The 22,782-nt window shown below is 44.7% G+C and overlaps 2 protein-coding genes across 5 annotated transcripts in view; one reads left to right on the top strand and one right to left on the bottom strand.

The window, feature by feature from the left end:
* Window positions 1-4,496, bottom strand: part of KAT2B (lysine acetyltransferase 2B) — a 192,287-nt gene extending 187,791 nt beyond the window's left edge. For all 4 annotated transcript variants that reach the window (XM_083467993.1, XM_083467991.1, XM_083467994.1 and 1 more), the window contains exon 1: window positions 4,119-4,496. In XM_083467993.1, coding sequence (XP_083324119.1) covers window positions 4,119-4,481 — 363 coding nt within the window. In that variant the 5' untranslated portion in view covers window positions 4,482-4,496. The remainder of the gene's footprint in view (window positions 1-4,118) is intronic.
* A 3,856-nt stretch (window positions 4,497-8,352) lies between these two features.
* PP2D1 (protein phosphatase 2C like domain containing 1) lies at window positions 8,353-22,779 on the top strand. Its single transcript, XM_083467943.1, has 4 exons — window positions 8,353-8,439; window positions 10,498-10,548; window positions 14,590-16,349; window positions 21,655-22,779. The coding sequence occupies exons 3-4, from the start codon at window positions 14,591-14,593 to the stop codon at window positions 22,653-22,655; spliced, it is 2,760 nt and encodes a 919-aa protein (XP_083324069.1). The 5' UTR covers window positions 8,353-8,439; window positions 10,498-10,548; window position 14,590; the 3' UTR covers window positions 22,656-22,779.
* The last annotated feature ends 3 nt before the right edge of the window (window positions 22,780-22,782 follow it).

Below are 22,782 nucleotides of genomic sequence, written 5' to 3'. Positions count from 1 at the left end.
TTCGGATGCACACCAGTGCAAGTATATAAAAAGGTACCGCTGTGGTGTAAATGGCGTTTCCGTGCACTCTGGTTTCCGTCATGCTGTCTCATTGCACCAGAAGTGGTTTAGTCATGCTGGCTACGTGACCTGGAAAGCTGTTGGACAAACACTGGCTCCCTCGGCCTGAAAGCGAGATGAGCGCCGCAACCACATAGTCGCCTTTGACTGGACTTAACTGTCCATCAGTCCTTTACCTTTTATACCTTTTTTTTTTTTTTAGCTTGGCATGGGGAGGGGAGCTGTCAGTGGGGATTGGGCAGTGGCAAGGACTTTTATTGGGAATACTGGGAAAAGGTCTTTATAATCTTATCTTCAGATTGCAGAGGGGGGTGAAGGCCACACCCAAGCACAAAGAAGATGCTGTCAATCTTATTTCGCTATAGAATATACTGCGTATTCCAAATATGCTTGTTTCATTCACACATTGCATTACAGTGGTACCTCGGGTTACATACGCTCCAGGTTACATACGCTTCAGGATACAGACTCCGCTAACCCAGAAATAGTGCTTCAGGTTAAGAACTTTGCTTCAGGATGAGAACAGAAATCGTGTTCCGGCGGCGCGGCGGCAGAAGGCGGCCCCATTAGCTAAAGTGGTGCTTCAGGTTAAGAACAGTTTCAGGTTAAGTACGGACCTCCGGAACGAATTAAGTACTTAACCCAAGGTACCACTGTATGAGGTATAGAAACCCAGCCTTAGATGTAGCCTTGAGTGTTTGCAAACCAGTGTGATAAAGTGGGTTCGAATACTGGACTAAGACTTCGGAGAAATTGAACCCCACCCCCCTCACAGAGTGCAATTGGGCCAGACACCTACTTTAGTTAGGCTGTTCTAAGGATAAAATGGGCAAGGAGGAAGATGCACCACAATGAGTTTCCTGGAGAGAGAAAATGATAAAAATGAAATAAATAATTTCCAAATTATTCTTGGTTCAAGTTACTGCATCTAGCTCGTTTTTACTGTAATAAAGAAGAGCAGGGGAAGATCCTTCACCTGCGCTCTCCTGAGGCTGAGCTTCGAGCTTCTCATACTATTGGTAATCTGGGTTTCCCGTCAGCTACAGGCTGCAAAAAAGGAACAAGCCACAGTCTCCACCTCCTTCAGCTGTCATCCTGTCAAAACAAAGGCTCTGTTGCCAAGACCAGGCAGAGGGAAAGGGGGGGGGGGAGCTTGGGAGGAGTTACAGCTCAAAGCGCCCAATCTAAGCTTCTCCCTCCCCAAGTAACACTGGCATTGCACACAACTGGATACAGAGTGCTGGAATGGCTTTCTTGTGCAAACAAAAAAGAAAGAAAGGGGGGGATTGTTTATCTCTTCAAACAGACACACACAGCAGGCACTTAAAGGAGTTTGTCTCTGTGCTCAATCCTGTGTTTACATGACAAGCAGCTGGGGCACCATTTTACCAAGCAAATAATAGAGTAAAAGAAACGGCTGGCATAACCTGCTGGGCCTGAGTTTTCTTTTCTTCTGAAAACACAATGTTCTCCCTGGTTTGTTTCCCTTCTCTCTCTTTCTCCATATCACTTTCTCCAAAAAGATGCACTGACATCTCGCCTTTTCGACATGCATTCTCAATCCTGCGTTGCCTTACAGCTGCCTGCAAATTGGTTCTTTTCCCTCCCTGTGCAGAGAACTGCGGAACATCTCCACTTAAACACTGTACAGACATTGCAACCTTCAATCTTGCCATGGGGCTTCCTTAAAAACAGAGCAGGGCAAGTAAGGAGCTTTTTTGGAAAGACCTTCCATTGGGCTGTCAAGTAGAAATGAGTCATAGAGAAACTGAAGGCAGACAAAGTGCAGGGAAGGCTAAATTTCACCCAGTTCTGAAAGATGTCTCTCATGCCAAGCTTGGGACATATGGCGCAAAAGCAAAGAACTGAGCAGCTCTAACCATGCACAAAGTGCAAATTACTCCCTTTTTCTTAAGTAATCACAACCTGTCCCACAATGTGGATTGGGGAAAGGGGTTTGGTTTGGATTATACCTTCAGGCGCCCTCCAAGTCTGTGGTTTTATATCTGTACAATGGGAGCCTGGTCAAGTATAAATGTATTGCCATAGAAACAATTTGTTAGTGATGCCTCCAGCCCCTAGAGAACGATAGGCCAGGGATGGATAGCTCAGTTGGTTAGAGCACGGTGCTGATAATGCCAAGGTTGCAGGTTCGACCCCAGTAAGGGACAGCTGCATATTCCTGCACTGCACAGGATTGGACTAGATGATCCCCAGGGTCACTTCCAGCTCTACAATTCTACTCTGGAATAGACTTGCATGGAGCTGGGAAAATACAGAGGCTTGACTTGCTCTCTGTGCTGTAACCAAAGCTAGGAGGGAAGGGTCCCTGGAGACCTAATGGGGTATTAAGATCTGCTGGAATGTTAAAGCTGTGAGTCCTTCTATCTTATGCTCAGGTTGTGTAAATGTGGAGGGAAAGCTATATTTCAAAAAGACACCACAGTGATCTTCATGCCAAAGAAACCGAAACCAAGATAAGCTCTGGCACTCCTAAAGTATCCCACTGCTCAGAGACTGTTTGTGTGTGTGTTATTATAATTACAATTAATGAATTATTTGCATTCTAAACCAACATTTCAAGACGATTTACGCTTATGATAATTGATAACAGTTAAAACACACACACACACATATATATAAAGACTAAAACCCTAACAAGTGGGCACTTGTGGTAAAGAAGAAGAAGAAGAAGAGTTTGGATTTGATATCCCGCCTTTCACTCCCCTTCAGGAGTCTCAGAGCGGCTAACATTCTCCTTTCCCTTCCTCCCCCACAACAAACACTCTGTGAGGTGAGTGGGGCTGAGAGACTTCAAAGAAGTGTGACTGGCCCAAGGTCACCCAGCAGCTGCATGTGGAGGAGCGGAGACGCGAACCCGGTTTCCCAGATTACGTGACTACCGCTCTTAACCACTACACCACACTGGCTCTCTTCACCCAGCCTTCACCCAGCTGGGAAAGGCTGTTAGAACAAAAATGTGTCCAACTCTTTCCAGAAACTGCAGATAATACGCACCTGTCATATCCACAGGACAGGGCAACCACACAAAACACACTGCTCCAAGTTACTGGGGAGTGTGCTTCTGAGAGCTTTGGAACTTGCAGGAGAAACTGTCCCACAGACTGCAGCAATCTACTGGGAGTATAAGAAATAAGGCAGTCTCTCAAGGAACCTGGTCCTGAGCTGTACAGGGACTTATGTGCATACCAACACCTTGAACTTGGCCCAGTAGCAGATTGGCAGCCGGTGCAAATCCTTCAAGCAAGGTGTCACATGCTGGCAGTAGTTTGTCTCCAACCACTGCAACCACATTCTGCACCAGCTGCAGCCTCCAGGCCAACCCAGAGGGCAGCCCCACACAGAGTGCACTGCAGTAATCCAACCGCATGACAACATAATACTGTGTGCATCACTGCACCCTGAGCCAGTTAACCCACAATAACTACCAACCTCAATCACAGTTAACAACGGAGCTTGCAGGAGCTAATGGGAAATGATCCTTCTTTTTTATTTTCAGCTACGCTGGCATGCATGCATGCATGCATGAACTAATCCGAATCAGGCGATCGCGCAACGAAACATAGCTACAGGTCAGGAAGAAGAAAATTAAGCAAATCGCTGCTTCCCCAGCGAACAACCTGTTGCCAGGCTGCCTTAAGTGCGAGAGGCAGGAATGAAAACACCCGTTTGCGCGTGCGTGCACATACACACACACACCCTCCCCGCACACGCACTCACCGGTGCAGCCGTTCCCTTTTTTAAGGGCCTCCTATTTGCTCCGCTTTCCAAACGGGCCGAAGGAGTAGCCCGGCCGGGCAGCTCCGGCGCCTCCCCTTCTGACGGCAACTAGCAAACGGCAACAGCGGCAACGCTGGACGCCCCCTGGGGGCTACAAGGGAACAGGGCGACGTCTATGGATGGATGCCGCTGCCGAGTCCCTTATTATTATGGTTATGATTATTATTATTAATTATTATGATTAATTATTATTACTATTGTGTTTTATTTTTCGTTTCCGCCCCCCCCCCAAAAAACCCCCGCACCGAGCGGCTTACCTTGCAGGCGGAGTAGACGCCCAGCTTCTCCAGTTTCTTGGCGCGCGGCGCGGCGCGGAGCTGCGCCTTCTTCCCTACGACGCGAGCCGAGCCAGGGCCGCCGCTGCCCGGGCCGCCGCCGCCTCCCGCTGCAGCAGCAGCAGCAGCCGCCGCCGCGGGGCTCTCGGCAGTCGCGGCGGCGGCGGCGGCGACCACAGCCCGGACGGGTCCGCAAGCGGCCAGCCCTCCGGCGGCCGGGGAGCCCTGCTGCAGCGCTCCGTTGCCGCCGCCGCCGTTTCCCCCGCCGCCGCCGACCGCGGCTGCTGTGGTGGCGGAGGACGCTGCGGCGGCGGCTCCCGCCCCGGCCGCGCCAGCCTCAGCCATGCCGCAGCCCGGCCGGCACTACGAGGCTCGCCGCCAGGCTCCTCGCCCAGTGCCCGGCTCGGTGCGCCCGTCGAGCGAGCGCGCTGGATGGAGCCTCCCCTTTTCCCCGCTGCCGCCGCCGGCTGCTCCCTCCGGAGGGAGGGAAGGAGGGGACAGGGCCGCACCGCGGGCGGGTCCTGCTGGGCGGAGAGGAGGAGGCGGAGGCGCCGCTAAGAAGAAGCCAGCGGGGAGGAGGGGAAGGCGACGGACATGTTGTTGCCGCCAGCGAGCCTGGCTTCGGCTGTCACCGCCCGGCAGCCCAGGAGGAGGAGGAGGGAGAGGGAAGCCGGGCGGCCGCGCGGCCTGCCTGGCCCTTCCTTCCCTCCTCGCCTGGGAAGCGGCGCAGTGGCGTCTCCGCCGGTCCTGGCCATAAAGCGCGCCAAGTGCCTCAGCAGCTCAGATTTGCCCGTCCGGGTCGCGCCTCTTCGGGGCCCCGCGGAAGAATTTAGCAACAGTTCCAGAGGGCATCTCTCTCTGAGGAGAACTGGCGGCGTGTGTCTGTGTGCGCCACTGCGGCGTCCCCTCAGGGCAAGTCATAAAGAGGAAGCAGAAGAGTCCTAGTCCGGCACTTAAAAAATAATAAAATAAAGCAACGTATAAGTCCGTCAGGCTTTCAAGCGCCACAGAGCTCTGGAGGGGCGGGCGGGTCTCCGCTTTTGCCAAGCGGCTTCTCCCGCTGCCGTCGGAGCGCGCTTGCAGATGCGATTCATGGGGGAAAGAGGACGGCGACTCGGGGAAGCCGCCAATCCTGCAATGCAAAGCCGCCCCGCGACGTGATTTTAGGGTTAGGCGAGCGCGAGTGGCGTCGAAGCGCTCCCGCTTTCCTTTTCCTTTCCCTCGAGGGCATTGCAGTTTTTAGGACCGGGGAAAGAAGAAGGAGCCTTTTTATTTTATTTTTTTAAGAGCACTCCGCTCGTTGTTATTTGTTATTTTATCTTCAACCAAGTAGTTTTAATGCTGGGCTCTTCGCAAACTTGCAGGGAAGGAAATGGGCTCTTTAGACGGGCCGCAGCAGCGAGTTGGGGAGAGGGCTCAACCTGCCCTTTACTGTAGAGTTCAAAGTGAACTCTGTTGGGAGTTCATTGCCTCTAAAGGTAGACACCCGAAAATAATAATAATAATTAATAATTATAATCATGCCAATGGCCCACCTCCTACAGCATCCTATTCTCACAGTAGCTGACCAGATGCCTGTGGGAATCCTGGAAGCAGGATTCTAGCACAAGAGCCTCTCTCTTGTGTCTACTAGTGACTAGTGTTCAGAATCATTGCTGCCTCCAGTTGTAGAGGCAACGTATAGCCATCGGCTAGTAACCATCCATAGGCCTCTCCGCCAAGAATTTGTCTAATCCCCCTTTAAAGCCATCCAAGATGGCATCCATCACTGCCTCCTGGTGGAGCGAGTTCCATAGCTCAGCTATGTGCTGTGTGTCTAAAATAAAGTACAGTACAGTACTTCCTTTTATCTGTCCAAAGTCTTCCAACATTCAGCATCATTGGATGTCCCCAATTTCTGGTGTTCTGACAAAGGGTTTAGCTGAGATTCCTGTGTTGCAGGGGGTTGGACTAGATGACCCATGGGGTCCCTTCCAACCATAGCTGTCAACTTTCAGATTTGAAAATAAGAGATCAGCAGCCTTGAAAATAAGGGATCAGCAGCCTCACCTGTCCCAGGGACAGTCTACGGGATATCTAACAATCCGGGATAGCAGCAGGGAGCAGCGGGAAACGACGCTGGAATAAGGGAATTTCCCGCAAAAAAAGGGAAGGTTGACAGCTATGCTTCCAACTCTACTATTCGATGATAACTTCTTTATCCATCTTTTAAAAAACCCACTGCCCAGTACCTGCTGTTCAGCTTCTCATGGCGTTAGTTGTATCTGGAAATGGCTGTTTCACACAAGCACAACAGTTATCTATGGAGAAATGCCGCAGTTTGAATAAATCAAAAAGAGGTACACTCTTTGCTCTGAGTAAATTGGCATGAAATAGGGAACAAAACAAACTGGCTGTAATGTGATATAGTGAAGTGAAACCGATACTGTGCATTTATTTAAAAGATGTACATGCCTCCCACCAGCAAAGCTTCGCAGGGACATTTACAGAAACATAGTAAAATACAAAAGTGAAAAGAGAATAGAATAAATCACAACATTTTAACAATATCTTAAAATTGCAATCAGGGTGTTAAAAGATGGGGATGGGTGGATTATAACTTTGGTAACCCTAGTCTTGTGGTTTTGTATCTATTAGGCAGGAGTCTGTAGTTGAAGTGGTCAAATCAGTCTTGGTTACGCTAGCGCTTATATGAGCCCATTTTACATATCTAAACAACTAGCTAGTGATGTTTGCAGAAAAAGGAGGTAAGACAGGAGTTAGTCTCTTCTGGACTTGGAAAGACCTTCAGGCTTGGCTTGCTGAAACCCAAGCTATGACGGGGGGTGGGACTCCCTGGAAACCATGGGTGTAGCCAGGGTTTATTTTAGGGGGCAGGCTTTATGTTGGGGGGCAGAACTGAGTTATCCATGATGCAATTGGTCAGTTAGTTAATTATTTTTATTCATTTACTTGATGGGGGGGGCAGCTGCACCCCCTGGCTACGTCCATGCTGGAAACCTAATGGGGGAGCAACTTCTATTGGAGTATTAGTGCTGTGAGTCCTTCCATCTCATTCTTAGGTTGTATACGTGTGTAAATAGAGCAATATGACAAAAAAACAAACAAACCACCACAGTCTCCAGGGACCATTACAAGGAAATCTAAACCAAAGTAGGTGCCGGCACCCCTGAAATCTCTCACAATCTGCAGTGTGTGTGTGTGTGTGTTTGTGTAAGTGTAACAATATGCACACTTAGGTATAAGGTCCATTGAATTTAAGAGACTTTTTAGGATTGCATTGTAATCTTAGGATGCCACGGACTTTATCTCATATGAGGATGATGGAACAGAGCTTTGATACAAAGGCAGATTAATAATGCGCAAGTTAATGCAGAAGCAAACATTCCTTCAGCTACCTGCATAGGGTTTTTAAGGTAAACACCAACTCTTGAATTGGACTGTTACATGGACCGGAAGGCACTGGAGTTCTCAAAGTGCTTATACAATATATTTAGTCTCAGTTTATACAGTATGCATTTGCAGTTTCATTGTCACAGTGAATTAATTCACATGAATTGGTTTTATCAGTATGAAACAGAAGTAGAAACGGATATAGAGTGGTACCTCAGTTTAAGAACAGTCTGGTTTAAGAACTATTTGGTTTACAAACTACGCAAAACCAGAAATAGTGTCCTGGTGTAAGAACTTTGCCTCGGTCTAAGAACGGAATCTGAACAGTGCAAGGGCACTGGTGACAGGAGGCCTTATTAGGGAAAGCGCGCCTCTGTTTAAGAACGGTTTTGGTTTAAGAACAGACTTCTGGAACGGATTAAGTTCATAAACCAAGGTACTTGGTTTTATAGTGATTTGTAAGTGGCGTTACAGCTAACAGTGCAAAAGACGAAATGTAAGTTCCATTACATTCTGACAAAAAGTACAATATAGCAGAGCGATACTGAATTGACATCGCTCCCTCATTTTGGGGTGGTGGTGATTGTAACCAACATGTGCTGAGGACTATGACACAGTATGCCTCAAGACCTGTTCACAAGACAACTGCAACAAGGCTGTTGTTTTTGCCAGGGTGGAGGGTGTGTTTCTTGATCACATTCTTTGGGAAATACAGAGGCTCTGTAGCACCACCCACACCTTTTAATCTTGATTCTTAGACAAACCAGAACAGCATCTTAGTGGCTAAGGATACGGTTACTATAGTAATAACTGTAAACACTGGAAAGGCACCGCCAATCCTGTCCCAGTGTTCCAATAGCAACAGAGGGAAATGGCTTCCAAAGAATCCACAACTTCCTAGGAGTCAGAGGTATGTTTTTTACAGAATTTCATTGAGTAAAACTTTATTATTTATTATATTTTTCAGATATATACATTTCACTGATTTTACAGTCATTTTGACATTTTAAATCTTAACTTCCTCCCCCCTCTTTCTGCAGTTCCTTAAATTTATTTTTAATATCTTCTGTATATCCAAATTAACTTGACTTACTCATTTATTTACCTTCTTTAAGTATATACTCTTACGTAACTGCAGGTTACTACAATAATCCTCCCAGTGTTTTTATCTGTTTACGATTTATCTGTAATAGTCAATAAACCATTTCCATTCTTTTATAAAAAGTTTGTTATCTTGAGTTCATATTCTCCCAGTAAGTTTCACCATTTCTGCATATTCCATAAGTTTTGTATCCATTCTTCCTTTGCTGGGACTTCTGCTTCTTTCCATTTTGGGGCAAGTAGCATTCTTGCCGCTGTAGTCGCATATATGAATAAGTTTCTATATGATTTAAGTAGTTCTATCCCTGTAATTCCCAAGAGAAAGGATTCTGGGGTTGTTTTTTTACAAACGTTCTTTTAAATATCCTTTTCATTTCATTGTATATCATTTCCCATTGAGTAAAACTTTAAACAAAAGAAAGAATGAATGTAAACAAAATCAGCTGAGGTCTGAAGACACCTTAGCACAAAGGCATAAATGAGGATCAGAAAAATCATTGTACGTGGAACAGGGAAACTGAAGAGCTATTGTTAAAAGTCTTTTTAGGAGCACCTTTCTAACTAAGCTAAAAAGTGGCTCATCCCAAAGGCAGCGACCAATACAAACCATAAGAAAATAGGTTGTTTTTTTAAAGTAACTGTTTCCAGATGTTCAAGTTCCCTGGACTTGCTTGCAGTTCAGGAGCTGGGCTCATGGAGAAGGGTGGTCCCTGGGGATTGTCTTGCCCAAGGTTCCTCCAAGATCTGGAAATGATACTAACTTTTGGACTTGTATGGGGATACCTGGCTTTGAAGCCCCACTTCTCATGAAGGTAATTTTGAATCAGTCAATGCAGACTCAGCTTAAACCATCCTTTCATTGCTTATTCAGTTCCCCATAGTTTGCTCTTGATTTCTTCTAGTTAGAACAGGGGTCTGCAACCTGCGGCTCCGGAGCCGCATGTGGCTCTTTTACATCTTTGCTGCGGCTCCGGGGCGGACACTAGCGAGGGGAGGAGGCGCATTGTGCGCCCCGACACTCCTCACTGTGGCGGGCGCTGTACTGGCTGTGACGTCGCATGGGGGCGGTGCGTGCGTTAGTCACGCACCGTCCCGACGTCACCTTCCCGCCCGCTGTCAGATCGTGGCTCCAGAGATATATTGGTTTTAAATGTCGCAATGGTTTTGCGGCTCCCAGTTGTTGTTTTTTCTTCGGAAATGGGTCCAAGTGGCTCTTTTTGTCTTAAAGGTTGCAGACCCCTGAGTTAGAACATCACTATTTAATCAAGTAGGCTATTAATTTTTTTTAAAGACCGCTTTCATAAAATTGAAGAGTTAGAAGGGGTCCCAAGGGTCACTTTTTTAAACACCCAGCAATGCAGGAATCGCAGATAAAGAATCCCTGACCAATGGCCACCCAACCTCTGTTTAAAAACCTCCAAGGAAGGAGACTCCACCACTTTTCAAGGTAATCCATTCCACCATTGAGCAGAAAGCTCTTCCTAAAGTTTAGTCAGAATCTCCTTTCTTGTCATTTGGCTCCATCGGTCGAGTCCTACCTTCTGAAGCAGCAGAAAACAAACTTTCTCTATCTTCCACATGGCAGCCCTTCAACGAAAAATTGCCACAGTTAAAAAGACAGTACATTAAAAATATATATTAAGATGACTTTAAAAATTAAGCACTACTTTAAAAAGGTCATTTTGTCTTTCACATACAGGAGAATTATCTTCCAAGATGAAGCCTGCTACAATATACAGGCACATGATCTAAGAACAAGAAATGTATGGTTCCCCCACACACACCTTCAGTATGATATTCCCACCCCCTTATATGTTGATTTGTGCAAATTCAATTGATTCATTAATATTTCCTTCATTTGTTACAGCCCTAGTTTCTACGCTTCCTGAGGTGAACTATTTCCCAATTCATCAGACAAGTAAGTACATATTCCATGTTCTGTCCACAGTTGCCGACCAAGTGGCCATCAAGGAAATTATCCAAATGTGGAGTCCATAGACCATGAAGCAGCTGACTGTGGAGATCAGTTACTAATGTGAAGGAGCCTTTAAACAGCCTCTGCCTGGCATTTTTATTCTGTGTGAGGTTTGTTATGTACGGAAGTTCTCACCCTGGGCCAGCAGGGGGATACTGTATATAGTTTTCACTCAGGTCCACATATGCAAATAAGGCATTGAAAGTGGCGTTCAGTGATTGGATAGTTACAGAAAATTGTTAAAGTTGCGTTGTAAGGTAAAGGTAAAGGTACTCCTGCCCGTACGGGCCAGTCGTGTCCGACTCTAGGGTTGTGCGCCCATCTCACTTAAGAGGCCGGGGGCCAGCGCTGTCCAGAGACACTTCCGGGTCACGTGGCCAGCGTGACAAAGCTGCTCTGGCGAGCCGGCACCAGTGCAGCACACGGAAACGCCGTTTACCTTCCCGCTATAAAGCGGTACCTATTTATCTACTTGCACTTAGGGGTGCTTTTGAACTGCTAGGTGGGCAGGAGCTGGGACCGAAAGACGGGAGCTCACCCCACCGCGGGGATTCGAACCGCCGACCATGTGATCGGCAAGCCCTAGGCGCTGAGGTTTTACCCACAGCGCCACCCACGTCCCTTACAGTTGCGTTGTAGTGGAGCTCTATATAAGCAGGTTGGCTGAACCCTTCAGTTCAGTTCAGTTCTGGCCTGTGAATAAACAAGAGCTGTTTGAAGAATTGCTGTGTCGTTTGATATGTTCACCCACAACTTAACAAGATTCCTTCTCCTGCTGAAAAAAAAGGCCCGGAGATTGCATCAATATTATCGTATTTGGAGTTACTAAAATCTTTCTATATCTGAAACAAAAATAATTCAAACACTTCATATGGTTGTACAGTATCTTAAGCTTGAAAGGATAGGGCAACTTTATCATTGTTATTGTTCTGCTCTTCTTGCAAATCTTTACAAAGCAGCTCTGCTCAGCTCAGTTACGAAAAAGCTAGCTCCCCCCTCCATTGCCAGTCACTTTGTTTGGGGGGGGGCTCTAATTTATTCTGGAGAAATAGCCCTGTTGACACTATGTAAATATGTCCTGTTACACTATAAAGACAGCAATGCCCCACAACTTTACAGATATTTTTCATTTGAAATTGTGCACCCCCACTGGGCATAGCTCTCTCCATTATTTATTTATTTTTAAATGTGAACAGTAAATACATAGAGTCGCCATATTTCAAAAAGTGAAAATCCAGACACAAAAGTTGTTTACCTTTGGAGCCGGGCGGGATTGCCAAAAAATCAACACTATGTCTGGGAAATTACGGATGTATGGCAGCCACATACATACATAATTTTATTTGTATGCCACCTTTCCACAGTTCAAATCATGCTCCAGGCGGCTTACTACAGGGGGAAAATAATACAGTGGTACCTTGGGTTAAATACTTAATTCATTCCAGAGATCCGTTCTGAACCTGAAACTGTTCTTAACCTGAAGCACCACTTTAGCTAATGGGGCCTCTTGCTGCTGCCGTGCTGCCAGAGCACAATTTCTGTTCTCATCCTGAAGCAAAGTTCTTAACCTGAAGCACTATTTCTGGGTTAGCGGAGTCTGTAACATGAAGCATATGTAACCTGAGGTACCACTGTAACTACAACATAACAAAAGAAGCCATAGACAATAAATAAAACGTTAAAAATATACAACCAAACCGAATGGTTTTCAAATGGTTTTCACATGAATCACAACAAGATCTCCACTAAAGATACAAAAAAACCCCAACAGCAACAACCCCCTCCCCAACAACAACCAAAAAACCCCAAACAATACCCCAGCTCAAGAGTCTGTTCAGCAGCCTCAGTTTTTGTAGCTGGAGTCAGTCAGGGTCCTGCTCTCCCAGGCCAGGTAGAAAAAGGCCTGCAAGGCAGACATCAGGACTCACAGCCAATATGGTATCTGGCCTCTTCAGCAGCCTCAAGGTTGTCGCATGGAAAAGTTGTCAAACTACATGTGCCACATCTACATTACAGTGGTAGCTCTGGTTATGTACTTAATTCGTTGCAGAGGTCCATTCTTAACCTGAAACTGTTCTTAACCTGAAGCACCACTTTAGCTAATGGGGCCTCCCACTGCCGCCGCACCGCCAGAGCACAATTTCCGTTCTCATCCTGAAGCAAAGTTCTTAACCTGAAGCACTATTTCTGGGTTAGCGGCGTCTGTAACCTGAAGCGTATGTAACCTGAAGCGTATGTAACCTGAGGTACCACTGTACTGTATGTTCATGACAGTATGGTGTGTGGGGGTGTTGTAGTTGGGGGTGAGAGAGATAGTCTGGAACATTTAGCTGAGATTCCCCTTACCAGGGCGTAATGCAATTACAGTGGAACCTCAGTTTTCGAGCGTCTCGGAAGCCGAACAGCTTCCGCTGCGTGTTTTTCAATTTTTCCAGTTGAATTTGCAGCCAGCCCTTTGTGCCTTGGTTTTTGAACATTTCGGAAGTCGAATGGTCTTCCGGAACGGATTACATTTGAGTACTGAGGGGACACACTACTGTGTTGCCCGGGCATATGGCAACCCATGTTGGGAAATTTCATTTTTTCCAGAGATTTTGCAAAAAACAACAACAAAACTCAACAACTTTGCCCAAAAAAGTGTCTTTCAGTAAAACAACTAACTTCCTCTCTTGTCTTCATCTCTAAAGATGAAGGGCGTTTTAATTTCTGTCCAAACAGGTATTGGCTCTCACCATGATTGGGCAGCTATTTTAAGGCTAAACAGACCCTGACAAAACTGGCATGGTGCTGCTCTTGATCATCTATACACACTGAAAACCCTTTCTTGTTTCCAGTTTTGTTGACAGTAGAATTTCATGCAGCCTACTTTGTTCGGAGTTAGGTTCTTGTCATGTACTGAGCTGAATCCTAGAACAATAGGATCCAGAATGCAGCAGTCTGATTGGTCCGCAGGAGCCACCCAATCCAGCTCCAGATGGAAGTGAATCAGCGACCTGATTGGCCTGCAGGAGCAGCCCGGAATTAGCCAATCACGCGGGGCCCATTGTGTAAATGTTTTGGGGATGTTTTGGGGAAAGTTTCATTCATTGCTACTATGAGCTGAATAAAGAGCATGAAATTCACACTCGACTCTGAGTATATTTCAGTTCTCTTTGGTAATACTGATCATATTTCCCAATTTTCCTAACATGGAAACTATGCATTGTAGAAATAGATATTCAGTATATACTATATAGTGTAGGTAGCAAGCATATGATTAATCTCTCATTTGCTCATAAAGGGGTATGAATTAAAACTTAAAATTGATATCTATTCTGAAAAAAGTCCCAGCTGTTCATGAAATAGTACTCCTATATATGTGTGCATAGGCTGCAATTTGTTAGAAGTCCCATTGAACTCAGCAGTGCTTACTTCTAAATAAGCCACATCTATACAGTATGGCATTATTTTATTTCTTACACAAATATTGAGGCACATGATCACTCAGTGCTGCCGCTATATGCAAATGTCTGGATCATTTAAGTCTATATAGAACCTTTATTCTCAATAATGATGGAACTCCCTGTTGGAGAATACTTTTTTTTTAAAATAAATCTTTATTGTTTGTAAAGGAAATCTTTGTAGGAGTTAATATTTTATTATCCCTTTGGAGCTGTCTTCCCACGCTGTGACGCTTTATGGTTTGATTTTTAAAAGATTTTTAAAAAACATTTTCCTTTTTGTTATGTTTGTACCAGTTTTTTTGGTTAACAAAGCAAGAAAATTAAAAAAGGGAAAAAAATATTTCCTCTCTACCCGTATTCCATATCAGATGGCTTTTAAACTCTTTGAGAAGCAGTTGATCATATTGTATGCAGACTATCAGAAAAACGCGGTCCTAAAGCCCCATTTGGCATGTATAACTAATTGCAAGGTTCTTTTATGAGTATTTCTTGGTTTCGTTTGAGAAGGATAGTTGAAACACATTTTTCTTTGTTTTTATAGAATGTCGTGGGAAAAAGGATCTCCGCAATGTAAATCCAACAAATCTGAAGAAGATCCCACAAAGGTAGTTAAGATTGACTTCAAGAAAGTGGACAAACTCGATATTACAGTACTTTGCTCCATATGCCAACAAACGGTACACATTAGCGAAATTCTTTTCCATAAAAAAGTCCACCAGGCTCTGGCAGTACTGGATTATCGCCGGCCATGGGTGGAATCCATAGATGTAAATAAAATAGTTCTTCAGAGAAAACGTCTGCTTTTAAAAATGAAAAAATATAAGACTCCTAAGTATGTTGAACGAAAGACGGAGAAGATCGGCTGTTCATTTGATCTCCTTAAAGAAAGCATGAAGCCTACTCCATATTTTTGCATTGATAGTATTGCTCAAAGTTCTGTGCACGTTGAAGAAGTTACCAATCCGCTGATAAAAGCCATCGCAATATGTCAAGACAAAAATGCTCGTTGGCATGAAAACTTGGAAGACGTATTTGTCGTGTTAGATAATTATGGGAACAGGGCAGGTACGTGCTTTCTTGGGGTTTTTGATGGAAGCAATGGAATCTCTGCTGCAGAGACGACGTCCGTGGAACTTCCCGTTTTACTCCTTGACCAGCTTTCTCATGAAGATCCCTCTTACCAAGTGAGTGAAGCTGGGAAAGAATTCATAGATTCCTTCCGCACCGTCTTCAGGGCAGATTACATAGTGAGGGAGAGACTTTTCACTCAGAAGGGCGCCAGAGGCAAGAAGTCTTGGCCAGATGATTATGAATGGATTCACAGAGCATATGCTAAGTCTTTCTGGCGTATGGACAGGCTTTTACGGCTCGGAAGAAATGAAGTTTCCAGAGTCTGCTGGAGCAGTTGTACAGCTGCCACCTGTATAATAGAAAATATAGGCAACGAAAAGGAAAACCAACAAGAAGAAGAGGAGGAGAAAACACTTGAAAAGGTAACTGATGAAGAGGAACAGAACGTCGGACAACAGAGCGAGGAGGAGATGCCTAAAAGGATATTCATAGCAAAGAAAAAAGGTGACGCAGAACAGGGAGTGGCTCTGCTTATAACTAATAAAGAGAGGGGCAGTGTCACAGAACAGCAGCCAGAGGAGCCACTTGGAGGAACCAACGGCAAAAAGGAAAGCAGCACGGTAGAGTCAGAAAACAATGAGCAGATTGCCAATAATAAGGATGTGATTCAGGAAGAGAATCTGCTTGAAAGCAAGGAAGAGCAGCAAGAAGAATCACTTGAAAGAACAGATGATCATGCCAGAGAGCCAGGGGACAGTGTTCAGATTGCTGATCACATAGATGGGGGCAAGGAAGAGGGTCTCCTTGAAAACATGGAACAGCAGCAAGGAGAATCACCTGAAAGAATAAATGATCACATTGGAGAGCCAGGAGACAATGTGCAGATTGCTGATCATATTGATGAGATTCAGGAAGAGAGTCTTCTTGAAAACATAGGACAGCAGCAAGGAGAGTCATCTGAAAGAACAAATTATCATGCCAGAGAGGCAGGAGACAATGTGCAGATTGCTGATCATATAGATGAGAGCCAGGAAGAGGGTCTGCTTGAAAGCATGGAACAGCAACAAGGAGAGTCATCTGAAAGAACAAATGATCTCACCGCAGAGCCAGGAGACAATGAGCACGTGGCAGATAGCATAGATGGGAGTCAGGAAGAGGAAGAGCTTGAAGGCGACAATAGTTCTGCACCGACAGAAGAAAAATTTGGACTCATGCATATTGCTAATATTGGTATGTATGGAACACTGTTACCATTTCCCACTACCCTACCCCATTTTAAAATTTTAGCCTGTCAGTTTTGAATGATACAGCAAGTGCCTGCAATTTAATTCAATACTGCATAGCCTTGGGTCCTAACTCACTCTCCATAAACAGAAGGGCTCTTTCCACTGGCAGAGGAAATCGGGCTCCAGCATAGGTTTCTGCCTGAGTACAGGGTGGCGTTTTGTTTTTGTTTGTTTTTTGTCTCTCACCCCACCCTCTAGAGCAGATCCCCCCCCCTTTTAAGCAACGGGGCTTATGAACAAAGGGGAAAGGGGATATGAACAAAGAATATCACACAGACCTTCCCACATGGTGGGAGTATCTTGTTAGCAGAATTCCGTTCACAGAATATTCTCGCCAGCAGAACCTTAGGATCTAAGTTAACGTTTGCAAGATGAAGCACTCTTCAACTATCTCAGCACCAAAAAAATAAAGAGTGGGAAAAAGACACATCAATATGGCATGCAATAATTTTGAATAACAGATATCTTCTTTAATGGGATTGTTCTCACCTAAACTTTGAACTGAAATAGGAACAATAAGTCTGTATTCCTAAACTGTAACAAGCTTCCCTTCCCAAATATTATTTTTTTTGTCATTGGTCTGTTTCTTTGTTATGTTCAACAAACACAATCTCTCAGCAAACCATAGTTTAGCCAGTTCCTAATTCAGATGCAATAGACTATTGTTACAGACAGGGTATGTGCAAAATGGATCATCACGTGAAAAACAGATACCATCTATCTGTCTTAGCTATATTTACAAATGCCTTGGAGAAGTCAGATGGCTAATGGCTCTTTTTGGGGGGGAAGAAATAAGACCTGGCAGGTTGGACATACCCCTTCAGTCAATTTATCTCCTTTTTAAGGTTTTCCTTTTCCCCATATGAGAAAACCAGCCTCAGTCAAAGAAACATCAGCTTATTTAGGAACCAGAAGGTTGATCACTCGTCTGTGGATATGGGGAGTAGAAATAGCTGTGATATTATGTGTGAACTGGGTTGTTGACTTGTTGAAAGAAGGGGAAAATACTATTGGTAAAATCCTATCAAATGCATTTCATGAAAAACTGCTTAGCTGAAATCCTCAGTAATTTAAGCAGAAATACTGACGCAAGCTTATGGTAGGAAGATTACCCTTCCTGCCAACCCTTGTATTTTAATTTGTATCTCTCATAAACCTTTTCTGTCAGATGTCACAAGGAACATGCCCACTTTACTTACATAATTGCTTCATTCTTTTATTCCATAATTGTATTCATCATTTGCAGCTCTAGAAATGGTGAAATTCCATGATAGAGATAATTAGGAAAGGGGTTGAAAATAAAACTGCCAATATATTAAAGCTGCTATACAAATCTGTGGTGTGACTGTACTTGGAATATTATATACAATTCTGGTCACCACACATAAAAAGGATATGGTAGAGCTGTAAAAGTTTCAGAAAAGGACAACGATGACGGGGATGAATCAACTGCCTTATGAGGAAAGATGATGATGATATTTATATGCCACCCATCTGACTGGGTTGTCCCAGCCACTCTGGGCGGCTTCCAACAAAATATTAAAATACTGTAGTACGTCAAACATTAAAAGCTTCCCTAAACAGGACGGCCTTCAGATGTCTTCTTAAAGTCTGGTAGTTGTTGTTCTCTTTGACATCTGGTGGGAGGGTGTTCCACAGGGTGGACGCTGCTACCGAGAAGGCCCTCTGCCTGGTTCCCTGTAATTTGGCATCTCTCAGTGAGGGAACCCCCAGAAGGCCCTCGGCGCTGGACCTTAGTGTCTGGGTAGAATGATGGGGGTGGAGACGCTCCTTCAGATATACTGGACCGAGGCCGTTTAGGGCTTTAAAGGTCAGCACCAACACTTTGAATTGCGCTTGGAAACATAAGGGAAGTCCTCCCCCCCCCCCCGCACCTCCAGTCATACTACAGTGGTGTCTTGGTTTACAACCATAATCCGTTCCGGAGGTCCGGTTGTAAACCAAAACAGGTTGTAACCCAAGGCGCTCTTTCGCCAATGGGGCCTCCAAAAAAAAAAAATGGGTTGCCATCCAAAAAAAGGGACATGCACTTCCAGGTTTGACGTGTTTGTAATCCAAAACGGTTGCAAACCAAGGTACCACTGTACAACCCAGGGTTATCTATTGAAGGAAGATTCAGGACTGATAAAAGGAGGTACTTCTTTACACAGTACTAGGGTTGCCATATGTCTGGAATTTCCCGGACATACCTGGAGTACTGAAGCCAGCAGCAGTGTCTGGGCAGAAATCGACTAAATGTCCAGGAAAATCTGGACGTATGGCAACCCATGTCAGCAGTGTCGTTTTTGCCAATTTCCCTTAAAACTAGCTCAAAAACTTCCTTTTATTTCTTTTTTTTTTTAGCTTTTGCCCAAAAACTCAGCAACTGTCTGGATTTCCACTTCTTGAAATATGGCAACCTTGTACACAGTACATAACTGTAATATGTAGTACTGGTCACCAACTTGGATGGCTTTAAAATGAGTTTAAACAAATTCGTGGAGGTTAAAGCTATCAGTGGCTACTAGCTATTATATCTCTCTACTACCTCCAATTCCAGAGGCATTGTTGGGGAGCGCAAGTGGAGAGAGTTGCTTTTACACTCATGCCGTTCTTTTGGGTGGCCACCATGAGAACGGGATGCTGAACTGAATATCAAAGCCTTTGGCTCTTCTTAAATGACTGCTGCCGCGTCTTATGGACAAAACCTCGGCTCCAAAGAGATAAATATTTGCGCTTGACTCAAAATGATCCAGATTCTTTTACTACCTGAGTTCTAAATCCAGTCTGTTGAAAAGTTGCCCTCTAAGATCCAACATGTTTTACTTGCACACACTTTCATTTGGAACCAGATATTATTATTTTTGAACATATTAGATCTTTTTTTTGGCAGTGACTGGCATCTGGGAGGTACCCAGCTATAGATGTGACAGAAGCTACATAGCAGACATGGAAAACAGCAGCCCTAATGATCTCATAATTTTCAGGGAAGATAAGTGTAGCTACTAGGCGTGATGCCTTTGCTCTGCCTCCATAGATGAAGTAATGCTTCTGAATACCAGTTGCTGGAAGCACAGAAGAGGGGAATGCTATTGTGCATGGGTCCTGTTTGCCCACTTCCCACAGCCATATACCTGAAGGAGCATCTCCACCCTCACCAAGGGCCTTCTGGTGGTTCCCTCCCTGCGATAAGTGAGGTTACAGGGAACCAGGCAGAGGGCCTTCTCGGTAGTGGCGCCCACCCTGTGGAACACCCTCCCATCAGATGTCAAGGAAACAAACAACTACCTGGCTTTTAGAAAACATCTGAAGGCAGTCCTGTTTAGGGAAGTTTTGAATGTTTGATGTTTTGTCGTGTTTTTAATATTCTGTTGGGAGCCGCCCAGAGTAGCTGGGGAGGCCCAGCCAGATGGGCGGGGTATAAGTAAATTGTCATCATCATCATCTAGGTGTCCACTGAGAACAGATTGGCTTGATCCAGCAATCCTTATATCTAATTGTACAAAGCCTATTGCCATGTCACTGTACTGCACATTTTTCTCCCCTCATTGGACACAGAATCTCCATGCAATTGTGATCCGACACAAGTGTATGTGGTGTTAGGGGAGGGGTAGTACCTCTGGTGAGGGACACACCGTGCTCCTTCTAGGGTAGTTTGTCAACCTTTGGTTCCTACCCTCCACTCTGCTCTCACCTGTGACTCATAGAAGCTGTCAGCATGTGGCAGTGGCCACATCCTGGGAATGACTTTGACTGGATGTAGCCAAGGGCTCTGAAACCCTCAGCGAGTTAGGGACTTCCCTTGCATGCGAAGACAGGTTGAGCAGAGACCAATGGTCAAAAAGGTGGTTTCTACACGGGCCGTAGAGGGAAGTGAGGGGCAGATGGGGCTCATCAAGCTGGGAAGGCAGCCCATCTAGGAAAAGGAAAACTGATCCTAAACTTCCGCTGCCTTGCGTGGTATTTTTGGGAGAAGAGAAGGCTAAGGAATAAACATAAATCTGGAGTGCAGTCCCTAATATGGTTGGCTAGTGCCTTGCACGCCTCCTTCTGACAACAACTGCAGCCAGGTTGGTGCCAAATGTATAGCTGTGATTTCCTTTGGACTACATCAGAGAGGGCGAGAAGGGGGTCTTGTTGTCTGGGCAGCCCAGGACGACTTCCATACACACTGCCTGGAGAGGTCACTTCGGTGCTGCTAACACAGTGGTTTTGACTTCACCCCTAGAAGTGCGCTCCACTGTCTCTTGAGACAGATGGATGCAAACTATTTTGCACAACTAAAACAGCCTTCCCCAAACGTGTTCCCTCCAGATGCCTTACGCTACACAATTCCCATCATCCCTAAGCATTGGGACCATGCTGTCTTGAGCCAGTGGGGTGTTTTAGCTTAATGCATCTGGAGAATACCAGGATGGAGAGGGCCTTACGAGATATTGCCAGTGGAACCTGCTCTAGCCATGTTTGCATCTAGGGTACTGCAAGATGTAAAAACGATTTGATCAGGAAAATCCACCACCACTCTTCCCATTTTTCTCCTCCAACTTCACACTTTCTGTGGTTCTCACAGGCCAATAAGCACACTCAGTCCTCATTGGGCTGTTTGAGCTTTTTGCTATTTTGGTTTTGTAAACGGATGCGACGTTTCTACATACTTCATGGCTCTCTTCTAATATGCCAATACATCCTCATTTCTTAGTGGCCCTGTTTTGTATCCAAACCTATTGGCATTGAACCACCCGAGTTTGCTATTCGTTGAAATGATAAGATGGATCAAATTTGCCATTTGCAGCCCACTGGCTCACATTGTCTAGTTTCAGCCTATAGATGTAGTAATTTAGGTATGTAGAAAGTAGCACTTGACTTGGAATCGTGGGAGGGTAGGTAAGATAAACTGAGCATTTGGGACTCAGCTAGACTTGTAAAGAAAAAGTGATTTATATGCATTGTATGTGCGATATAACATTGTGCTACCAGATGGTGACACAAGAGTCCCATTTTTCTCTACCTGCTTTCCCTGTTTAAATTTACAATTCTTTGAACTGAAATGCTTCTTTGATGTGCCTAGAATCCAGCTTTAGACTGGTTATCTCCATGAATGATGAAAGATGGCAGAACATGAATTGTGTATAGAATCTGCACAGCATAACGTGTAGAGGAAAAGCAACAGCTGAAGTTTTAAGTGCTTTCAAAGATCAATTCAGTTACGTTATACAGTGATAAGTTGTGTGTGTGTGTTTTAATTGTAGGCAATGTTCATGCTGTTTTATGCAAAAATGGGAAAAGCTATTGGGTTACTAAAGAACACAGCACTTATTCTAGAGAAGAAAGGCTCCGTGTTCTTAAGAATGGTGGCTATATCAGCAGCAATGAACCCAAAGGACTGATAGAAGGACTTATCAAGAGCACTCGGGGCCTTGGCCACCACGGCAATCCAAAGCTGAAAAATACTGTCATTCCTGTACCACATACAATCTCCTTTCCTGTTGACGATTCATGCCAATTTCTTATTTTAGCTTCTAATGGACTCTGGGAAGTTCTGGATAAAAGTGAAGCAGTACTATTGACATTAACAATGTTTTCTGCTTATCTGGAAAAGTATCAGCGCTCCCAACTGAAGAAAGCCCACATGTCCAAAGGCTCCGAGTTACCTTCGAATGATTTGGAAACTGAATTCTATTCATGGTATTTAAATAAAGATTTTTTGGCAGATATTGACTTACAAAATTTAAGGTCCTCAAGTAGCGTTGTGCAAGAAGAAGAGATGGTTCAGTCAGGTTCCTCAGCAGAGCAAGAATCAGAAGCAGAGGAAGAATCAGAAGAAGCAGCGGAAGAATCAGAAGCAGAGGAAAAATCAGAAGCAGATGAGGAAGAAGCTGCAGAAGAAGAAGCAGAGGAAGAAGAAGCAGCAGCAGAGGAAGAGGAGGAGGAGGAGGAGGAGGAAGAATCAGAAGCCACTTTAGAAGTTTCTGGCTCATGGGACTTAAGTGATGATACAACTCATGAAAGCACAGAACAAACTCTAACCCCAGAGTTTGCGATAAATGTAGAAGAACCTGAACCTGAAAGTACCGAATCTTCACAAATATCAGAAGATTCAGAAATCAATTCTAGGACATTTTATGCCCTTGCAGCTAAGTATATTAGTAAGCACCTTGTAGAAGCTGCACTAAAAGCAGGTTCCAGAGATAATATTACTGTTCTGATAGCACTCTTAAATGGATGTGATAAAATACCCACTTATATTTAGCATGTATACTGTGCTTAGGAGGATAGTTCAAGTGAAGGAAAGCTATAGTACAGTTCATCCATTTTATGATAAAAGAAACTGCCACAATAAATTCACAAAGTGAGTTGTTTTGTATTAAAAAAAGACT

This window comes from Podarcis liolepis (assembly GCF_965112155.1).
Source record: "Podarcis liolepis genome assembly, chromosome: 12".
In the NCBI taxonomy this organism is placed as follows: domain Eukaryota; kingdom Metazoa; phylum Chordata; class Lepidosauria; order Squamata; family Lacertidae; genus Podarcis; species Podarcis liolepis.
This window is presented reverse-complemented; position numbering and strand designations above follow the sequence as displayed.